The 9,653-nt window shown below is 41.2% G+C and overlaps 1 protein-coding gene and 1 long non-coding RNA gene across 2 annotated transcripts in view; one reads left to right on the top strand and one right to left on the bottom strand.

Annotated features, from left to right (window-relative positions):
* Positions 1 to 267: 267 nt before the first annotated feature.
* Cyp4x1os (cytochrome P450, family 4, subfamily x, polypeptide 1, opposite strand) lies at positions 268 to 4,300 on the bottom strand. The gene is made up of 4 exons (NR_131922.1): positions 3,726 to 4,300; positions 3,517 to 3,627; positions 3,168 to 3,232; positions 268 to 1,519 (listed from the first exon to the last, which is right to left on the bottom strand). It is a non-coding gene; the product is annotated as a cytochrome P450, family 4, subfamily x, polypeptide 1, opposite strand (long non-coding RNA).
* Cyp4x1 (cytochrome P450, family 4, subfamily x, polypeptide 1) overlaps positions 4,053 to 9,653 on the top strand; it is a 27,757-nt gene continuing 22,156 nt past the window's right edge. Inside the window, exon 1 of the mRNA NM_001003947.2 lies at positions 4,053 to 4,331. Within this exon, the coding sequence (NP_001003947.1) occupies positions 4,155 to 4,331 (177 nt within the window). The 5' untranslated portion in view covers positions 4,053 to 4,154. The remainder of the gene's footprint in view (positions 4,332 to 9,653) is intronic.

Below are 9,653 nucleotides of genomic sequence, written 5' to 3'. Positions count from 1 at the left end.
CTACCTCAAGGTGCCTAGTAGTGATAAATCCCAACATAATGATCAAGAATCATCTCTTAAAACTGACATAAAACAACTGTGGACATTATCCACAGCTAAAACATCTTCAACAGCATAGAGGGACTATTTTAATGAATGACAAATTAAATCAGCCGAGACATTCTGAACTTCAAAGTAAAAATCACATTCTATGCTTCTTTAGTTTGCAAGTATCATCATCCCCTTGAATCTACTTAAATAAAATTAAGTAAAAATTGAAGTATTTTTAATTACAATTTTATTTTAAAATGAAAAAAAGTTAGTGCAATTAAAATTAAGATTTTTTCCCTGTGTTCCCAAACCACTCAAAGATAAGAATGATAAGAAAGACATGCTTCTTCCAACTGTTCTGTGTAGTATTGAAAATACATTGCTAGCACTTAACCCAGAGATGTAAATATGACAGGTTAGCTCTTCTTCATAGTCTGTGACTTTTACCCTATAATATAATCAAAGTAAATTGAATAGTCTAAAGGGAAAAACAAGTGTTGGCTTGCACACAGATACTGTAAATGAGATGTCACCATCCAATCTCTCCCCTCAGAGCTCAGGGAACCCAGAAGAGCAGGAGGCAGAAGGAGTTGGGGAAACCGGACAGATAGAGGACACCAGAACAAAGTGCTCTAAAGCAAATGAGTCGGCTCATATGAACTCACAGGGATGGGGAGCAGCAGTCACAGGGCCTACATGGGTCTGAACTGGGTCCTTTGCATATATAATATAGCTTTCAGTTTAGTACTTTTATGGGGCTCCTGAATGTAAGAGGCTGGAGACCATGTACACATCCATGATCCATGCTAGTACCAGAAACCATGTGGAAATGTGTTATCCATGCTACTGCTGTCTACAAAGGGCAAGTAAACTGCTTTTGGAGTAGAATCAATGACTGCAGACTCACAGATGAGAAAAAAGGACATTAAAAGCTTCAGTGACAAGCCTTACCCTTACCCTACCCCAACCCTCCACATAAAAAGTAACAGCCAAGACCGGAAACCATCAAATAGAGTTCTTAATATGTGTGATAAGGATGCTGAAATGTAGCTCCACCCTGATATAGCTGTCTCCTAAGAGGTATTGTCAGAGCCTGGCAAATACAGAGGCAGATGCTCAAAGCCAACCATTGGACTGATCACAGGGTCTCCAATGGAGGAGTTAGAGAAAGGACTGAAGGAGCTGAAGGGGTTTGTAATCTATACTAGGAACAACAATATCAACCAACCAGATCCTCCAGTGCTCCCAGGGACTAAACCACCAACCAAAGAGTACACATGGAGGGATCCATGGCTCCAGCTGCATGTGTAGCAGAGGATGACCTGGCCAGACATCAATGGTAGGAGAGGCCCTTGGTCCTGGGAAGGCTCCATGCTCCAGTGTTGGGGAATGCCAGGGCAGGGAGGCAGGAGCGAGTGGGAGAGTAGGTGAGCACCCTCATAGAAGCAGGAGGAGGGACGATGGGATAGGGAGTTCCCAGAAGAGAGACCTGGAAAGGGAATAACATTTGAAATGTAAATAAATAAAATATCCAATGTTTTTAAAAAAGAAATGTGATGCTGGGCGTGGTGACGCATGCCTTTAATCCCAACACTCAGGAGGCAGAGGCAGGCAGATTTCTGAGTTCGAGGCCAGCCTGGCCTACAAAGTGAGTTCCAGGACAGCCAGGGCTACACAGAGAAACCCTGTCTCGAAAACCAAAAGAAAGAAAGAAAGAAAGAAAGAAAAAAGAAAGAAAGGAAGGAAGGAAGGAAGGAAGGAAGGAAGGAAGGAAGGGAGGGAGGGAGGGAGGGAGGAAGGGAGAGAGAGAGAGAGAGAGAGAGAGAGGAGGGAGGGAGGGAGGGAGGGAGGGAGGGAGGGAGGGAGGAAGGAAGGAAGGAAGGAAGGAAGGAAGGAAGGAAGGAAGGAAGGAAGGAAGGAAGGAAGAAAGGTGGCTCCATACTTGATGGCTTCTGGCAGGGTGTGGGTAGAAAAAGATTAGGTTTCCTTATGCAACTGGACACTGGATGTTTGACCATGCTCCGGTGAGTCTATAGGCAACAAAAATTGGACTAACATTGGGTGGGGGAGGTCACAGATTGGGAAAGCAAACCTGAGAGGACTTGGAAGTGAGTGTGATTGGGGTACATGATGTGAAATCCCCTAATAATCAATAAAATGTTATTTTAAAAAAGAGAATGATTTAGTGTCAGAAAGATGGCTCAGCAGGTAAAAAGGCTTGATACCCAGCCTTGATGACCAGAGTTCCAGCCCTTGGCCACAAACATCTGTAATCTCAGCACTGATAGTGGTGGAATGAGCACAAGAGACTCACCCTGAAACAGAACAACAGAGATGACAAGGGACCTGATGGAGAAACCCAGTTCCTAGGAAGTCATCCTCTGTGCATGCAAACACACGTGAATAATAATAAATAAACATTTTAAACTTCTTAAAATAATTTAAAGATTATTTGCACAGAACAACTGCTTATTCTCACTCTACAATAACATTAAAAGCCTCAGATTTAGACCAGGTTAGCAAAAATACACTTTCTCAATATTGTTGTAAAAGGGTAACAATTTTAAGAACATTTCTGTATTCATTTCATAAGTTGAAGAAATTTATTTCCTGATCAGCTTCAGGATCATTGTAACTATACACACACACACACACACACACACACACACACACACACACACACACACACGTAAGGCTGTATTTATTGAAGTGGCAAAATATACAAGATCATTGCCAATTTAAAAAAATTTTTTTTGTTTTTTTTTTTTGTTTGTTTGTTTTGGTTTTTGAGACAGGGTTTCTCTGTGTAGCCCTGGCTATCCTAGAACTCACTCTGTAGACCAGGCTGGCCTCGAACTCAGAAATTCACCTATCCTCTGCCTCCCAAGTGCTGGGACTAAAGGCGTGCACCATCACTGCATGGCTAAAAATTTGTTAAAAACTGAGAAGTGATCCTTCCCTCGGCATTCCTATCCTGGCTTAGGCCATTTGCTCAGTAGCCACAGGAGCATCCCAACCCCTCACCCTGTTGTTTATCAGTCAGCCAAAGGGAACCAGAGACCAGAGCAGACAAGACACAAGGCTGAGAGCAATCAGAACCCAGAGGATAGAGCAAGGAACTTCACAATCTCCAGTACCTTCACCGTGTATTCCCTATGAGAGACATGTCATGATAGGGCAGGGAGCCCCGCACAGGAAGAACCTGAAAGAAGAAGGTGAAAGTCTTACTAACACTAAAAAAAAGTGTAAAATATCAATACGTGGACCAGATGAAGCCATTTCCCCCTGGAGTCTGTGGTTACTGCTTCCCTGACCAAAAAATATTCTGTCTTCAGAGGTTGGGATGGGGACAGAGAAGTCAGGAGTGGGGACGTTGACAAGGAAGAAAATAGGGAGTTGGTAACTGAGATTTAATCTATTGTTCAGGGCTGTAACTCCAGCACTACCATAGGTCTGCCTTAGCATAAATAAATGGACTGATTGTACCTGAATAATAGAAATACTCTGTAGTGGTGCACCACTGTCTGTCTCTTCTCATCTCGGGGGTTTGGTACTCTGACACAGCTTGAAAGGAGCCACGGTGGACCTTGGTGCACTCTAGAAATCGGGATGAAGAACAAGGGAAAACATTCACATGCACAGTTTGGCAGGCCACACTGCACATGTATGGTGGCCATGCCCTCCTCGGCTCCCACCTAGTTCCTGTGGCTGCTCATAGATTTCCAGAGTGGGAAAGCAGGTCATTTCGCATAGCAGTTTATTTTCGTTCGTGACAAGGAAGAGAAATAATTACATCAGCCTGAGCATTATTTCAAAGTCTAAATTCAGATCTTCCGCGATTGGAAACTGTCAAACTTAAAATAAGACACTCCGCGAACGAAGTCTGTCTGCCTGAATCCAAGCGTGCACCAGCGAATGGATAGCGCAGACTGGAAATCCCGAAGGACCAGCATCTTCTTCCCAGGCAGGAGCTGCCCCTCCCCCACCTCAGTTACACCAGGGCTCACTGGGGAGGGGGCTGGGTGGTTCACGCCAGCTCCGGGCTGGAGAAAGCTAAGAGCTTCCCACCACCACTACCATATCCTCCACCCACCCACTGCCCGCCGAAAAGCGAGCTCAGAGTGATGGAGGCCTCCTGGCTGGAGACTCGTTGGGCGCGGCCCTTGCACCTGGCTTTGGTGTTCTGCCTGGCGCTGGTGCTGATGCAGGCCATGAAGCTCTACCTGCGGAGACAGCGACTGCTGCGCGACCTGAGCCCCTTCCCGGGGCCTCCCGCCCACTGGCTCCTGGGACACCAGAAGGTAGATGGAGGGAGGGGCGCAGCAGGATGCTGCCGAGGAAGCCAATAGCCTAGCCTCTGCTTCCATCCCTCCCATGCAGTTTTGAGCTATTCTAGGACTTCCAGCCTGGGGGATGGGGGAGGGTAGGGTGGCTCTCAGCTCCTCTGCAATACTAGGAACTCTCGCATTCCCCCGCGGAAGGGTTACTAGACAGGGAGGTTATTTGGGAAACGTGAATATTGTAAAAGAGCACTAGGTGTCAGCTCAGTCTCCAGTCGCCTTGGTATGTCTTCTGCGTGTATTGTTTAACACTCAGTGTGTTGCTCTAACTCATACTTAGTTGTAGAAAATGTTCAAAAGCGATAGCAATAGTTGACCCCTTGGTTCATTCAGGCCAGGAAAAAAAAAATGTCTTTTTAAAGCTTCCTGTAAAAGCGGGAGGGGCCGCACCCCATTGCTCTGCGGATACTGATTGCCCTATCACTTGCCATATCACTTGTTCCATGTCTCCTGTTTTCAAATCCACTTCCTACCCAGACTGATAAATTCTGTCAACACATTGGGAGTAGCAGCTGTGTGTGCTAAGTCCTAGGTCTACAAAAGGAAAGTGAGTCTTTTCCCTGACGGGCCCAAGTAAGGTACAGACTTGAGCACTAAGAGAAAATGAAAATCCTGGCTTGGAGGGATGGTGTGCCTCCTCCTAGGATCCCTGGGGGAAGAAAGAACCACTAGCTGTGAAGCGCCTGCACAAACTCTCCAGGAATGGGTGGGCTGGAAAGTCTGCCCTGGGGATTTTGCTCCTTGGCTTCCTCGACTATATTATATATATTATATTATTATATTATATCTCTGCCATGTATCATTTCCATGTGCCATGTGGTGACTCGAGGTCCCTTCAGATACACTCAGATGCACATAAACCATGCTCTCTTGTCTTTTCTTTCTCTCTTCCTTCCTTCCTTCCTTCCTTTCTTTCTTTCTTCCCTTCTTTCTTTCTTTCTTTCTTTCTTTTTTTCTTTCTTCCTTTCCCTCTCTCTTTATTCTCTCTCTTTTCTTTGTTAAAATGTTTTGATTGGGAGTTTGGATTTTAGGTTTGATGTGGACAGTCAATCACTATAGCCCAGGCTGTCCTGGAACTCACTATATAGCCCAAGCTGTCTTCAAACTTGCAGTGGTCCTTCTACCTCTGCCTCCCAAGTGATCACAGTCATGAACCATCATGCTTAGTGACCGAATTTTCTTCCTTCATTCATCCAGCAGTATATACTTAGGCTGACTCCTAAGTCAGCCATTATAAATTAGAAATATATGCTGTGGTGAATATAGAAGTCAGATGGCTTAATGAAATAGTAATTATTTATTTTGAGCATATACCCAGAAGATGAATCATTGAATTTTTTAGATTTATTTATTTCATTTTATGTGTATGAGTGTCCTGCCTGAACGTGTGTATATATACCATGTATGTGCCTGGTACCCACAGAGATCGAAAGAGGACATCAGAATGGTTGTGAACTGCCATGTGGGTTCTGGGAACCAAATTCAGGTTATCTACGTTAATAGCAAATCCTTTAGCTACTGAGCCATCTGAAAAATACACTTTTAATCTGACTGTCACCATTTTAGTTTCCATGAGTTCTGTCTTATTCTCCATTTGTTCTTCCACCAATTATCTTATATTACATAAACACACCACACTTTGACAATAGCCATTTCTCCCTGTTTCTACACCACACACACAAAACAAGGTTTCTCTGTATAGTCCTGGATGCCCCAGAGCTCAAATTTGTAAACCAGGCTGGTCTCGAATCGGAGATGACCTGCTCTGCCTCCCAAGTGCTGGGGCTAAAGGCATGCACCACTATTACCCAGCAACAAGGGCCATTTCTTTATTGTTATTATTAATTATTATTATTATTAATGTATTTTATTTACTTTTTACTTATTCATTTTATATCCAGCTCACTGCCCCCCTCCTGGTCATTCTGTCCCACAATTCTTCTATCCCCTTTCCCCTTCTCCTCTGAGTGGATGGGGCCCCTCTGTGTATTTCCCCCAAATTCTTTGGAAAAACAAGTTGTTAGTGAAGTTAGATTAAGATGTTTTTGCTAGTGGTTCTGATGTAGAAAATCTTAGGGAGCAATTTCAATTTCAGAAAGGTACACTCTTAATAATTAAGCTAAGGATTTTTTAAGGTCAGGAACAAGAACAATGGCAACTGTGCCTCTTTCGCTAAAGCTGGGTTGTTGGTCAAGATTATGATTGATTGCTTGTACTCCCTTGCCCTCAGCTTCCTGATAGGATTTAATAAGAAAATTGTTAATGAGTAAATGTGCACCCTGAGGATTTAAAGTAGAAGTGACTGTTCTTTAAATAAAGGTCTAGATTTGTGATTTTTTTTCTTTTAAAATGTGTAAGATTATTTTTCAAGATAAACTTGATCCTTTCTTTGTAACCACAAATTGCAGCCTGCCATTGCCCACAGCTTGTATCTCTATAGCAGGTTGCTTAGTTGTGAATGTATGTGGGCTCTTGGGAATATTTTAACCTGTACTGCGCAATGTTTTTCATGTAAAGGAACTGGAGAAACATGTTTTTTTGTTTTTGTTTTTGTTTTTTTAAATGCTAAAACCAAGAAAGAACCAGGTATCCTGGCACAAATAGGCACTTCAGCTGTGAGTAGCCCTATGAAAAGAACCAGTACAGGCAAGCAGGGATGCTAAGGCTTGTCAAGAACCATGTGAGGGAATTTGGAGGCGGATTCTGTCCATCCAATCTTTTTGTTTGTTTGTTTTTTAATTTACTATTTTTTGTTTTGTTTTTCTTTTGCAGTTTCAATAACAGAGCCAGGGCCTACCTAGCACATTCTAAGAAATTAGTCTACCATGAAGCCTCAAGGATCACAATTAGTATTTATTATTATTATTGTTATTATTATTATTAATTATTATTATTAAATCAAGAGGCTAGAGAGATAGTTCAGAAGTTAGGATTAATTGGTTGTTTATGCAGAGAACCTGGGTTTAATTCCCAGGACCCACATGGCAGCTCATAACCAACTTTAACTCCACTTTCAGGGGATCTGATGCTCTTTTCTGGTCTCAGCAGGAACCAGACATTTACATTGTGCATAGACATATATGTGAACAAACACTCAAATACATAAAGTAAATAAATCTAAGAAAATTAATTAACAAAAAACTAATGATCTGTAATGGTTAATTTACAAAATCAACTAAATTCCATTTCATTAATTCTTATATTGAATTTTAGTTTTTCCTTAAGCATTCCAGACATTCTTAATTCAATGTTTTTCATTTCTGATTTTTTTGAGACAGGTCTGTCTGCATAGCCCAATCGGGTCTCTGTCCCAGCCTCCTTAGGGCTGGGATTAGAGGTCTAGGCCACTATCTGAAAGATGTGTTCTTTAAGTACTAGAAAACTATATTTCAAAGCATTTCTCACAGCATCTTCAATGAAAATGAAACAAATTGAAACTGTAATTGATTGCAGATGCTCCCAGGAGAGAAAGCAGTAAGAGTGACTGTTTGTGGGTAACAAGGACCTAAGATGGCCCTTATTCTATCAACTTTGTCAACAAGACAGGCAGCAGTCACTGTCACCTGCTGTGAAGAGACAGTGACCACATCAACTCTTTTTTTTTCTTTCTTATAAAAGACGACACTTAATTGGGGCTGACTTATAGGTTCAGAGGTTCAGTCCATTATCATAAAGGCAGGGACATGGCAGCATTCACACAGGCATGGTACAGGAGGAGCTGAGAGTTCTACACCTTCATCTGAAGGCTGCTAGTGGAAGAATGACTTCCAGGCAGTTAGGAGGAGGGTCTTAAAGCCCACACCTACAGTGACACACTTACTTCACTAAGGCCACATCCCTAAATAGTGCCACTCCTTGACCAAGCATATTCTTTTTTTTTCTTAAATTTTTTATTATTTAAATGCATTTTATACATCAAATATATTAATAATATTGAGTATTTTGAGAATCAAATAATACATAAAAATTTTGTTCAACTTTTATATTCATATCCTTTCATACTCTAAGAATATCATTAATGAATATTTAATACTATCCATATCTAATGTTTAAAACTAAATTGTTTCAAAACATACAAAATATTCTTTGGGAGTTAAGCATAGTAAAAGAGCATAAAATATTAAAAATGAATCATTTAGAAATATATTCAAAAAAAAAGAAAAAGGGGGGAGGCTGGAGAGATGGCTCAGCAGTTAAGACCACTGACTGCTCTTCTGAAGGTCCTAAGTTCAAATCCCAACAACCACATGGTGGCTCACAACCATCCGTAATGAGATCTGACACCCTTTTCTGGTGTGTCTGAAGACAGCTACAGTGTACTTAGATATAATAATAAATAAATCTTTTTAAAAAAGAAATACATTCAAAAACCCTTATTTGATACCACCTGACATAGAGAGAGAATATTTAAAATGCATTATATATCTGTGTACATTGTCTAACAATCGGTTTACTTAAAAAAGATTATCAATGTTTCTAGGAGAGAAATTATTTTACCAGTATTTTAAAAATTTCAAAATAGCAAAAACCCTTTCAAGTTAAACGTTAAGAAAATGCTAATTTCAAGCACAGTGGGAAAAATGATCAATTATATTTCCATGATGTTTGTAGAACATGGTTTTAATATTTCCAACTGTTAACATTGAACAAACAATAATTATTTTAAGATATATTTCGTTGTTATATCTCCCTTTTCATTTCTGATTTTATTAACTTGGATACTGTTTCTGTGCCCTCTGTTTCATCCAGTCTTTTACATGGTTGCAGCCCTTGCCATCTCCATACAACCTTGTTAGAGACCTGAAATTAGCATTACCCAGCTATTGGAAATCATTACTGAATCCCCAACCCTTATATAAACTGCACGAAATATAAACTGTTGTTTTAAGCTGCTAAACTTGAGAGTAATTTGTTAGGCAGCAAAATATAACAATATACAAATAGAAAGGAAACAAAAGTATGCAGGGGTTAGAAAAAAATTACAGAAATCTCTAATACATGAGGGGATATGAATGTGCTCTGTGCTCTTCCACCCTGACTCTGGACTTGATTTTGTGAATGGCTCTGGTCAATCAATGTGAGTGCAGCAAATGTGGCTGAGAGGTTTACAAACTGCTTGCAAGGTTAGATCTGTTCACTTGCTATCCTGGGACCTTGACTCCAGGTAAGCAGGGTCGTGCCATCCAGCTATTCAGCTGAAAGGTAATACAGTAGGCAGAAGAGACCAAGGCATCTAGAATAACAGCCGACCTTTATCTAACCTGCTGTGAACTGTGGCACATT

The sequence above is a fragment of the Mus musculus genome, chromosome 4 (genome assembly GCF_000001635.26).
Source record: "Mus musculus strain C57BL/6J chromosome 4, GRCm38.p6 C57BL/6J".
In the NCBI taxonomy this organism is placed as follows: Eukaryota; Metazoa; Chordata; class Mammalia; order Rodentia; family Muridae; genus Mus; species Mus musculus.
The sequence above is the reverse complement of the archived record's forward strand: the minus strand, read 5'-3'. Positions and strand labels throughout refer to the sequence as shown.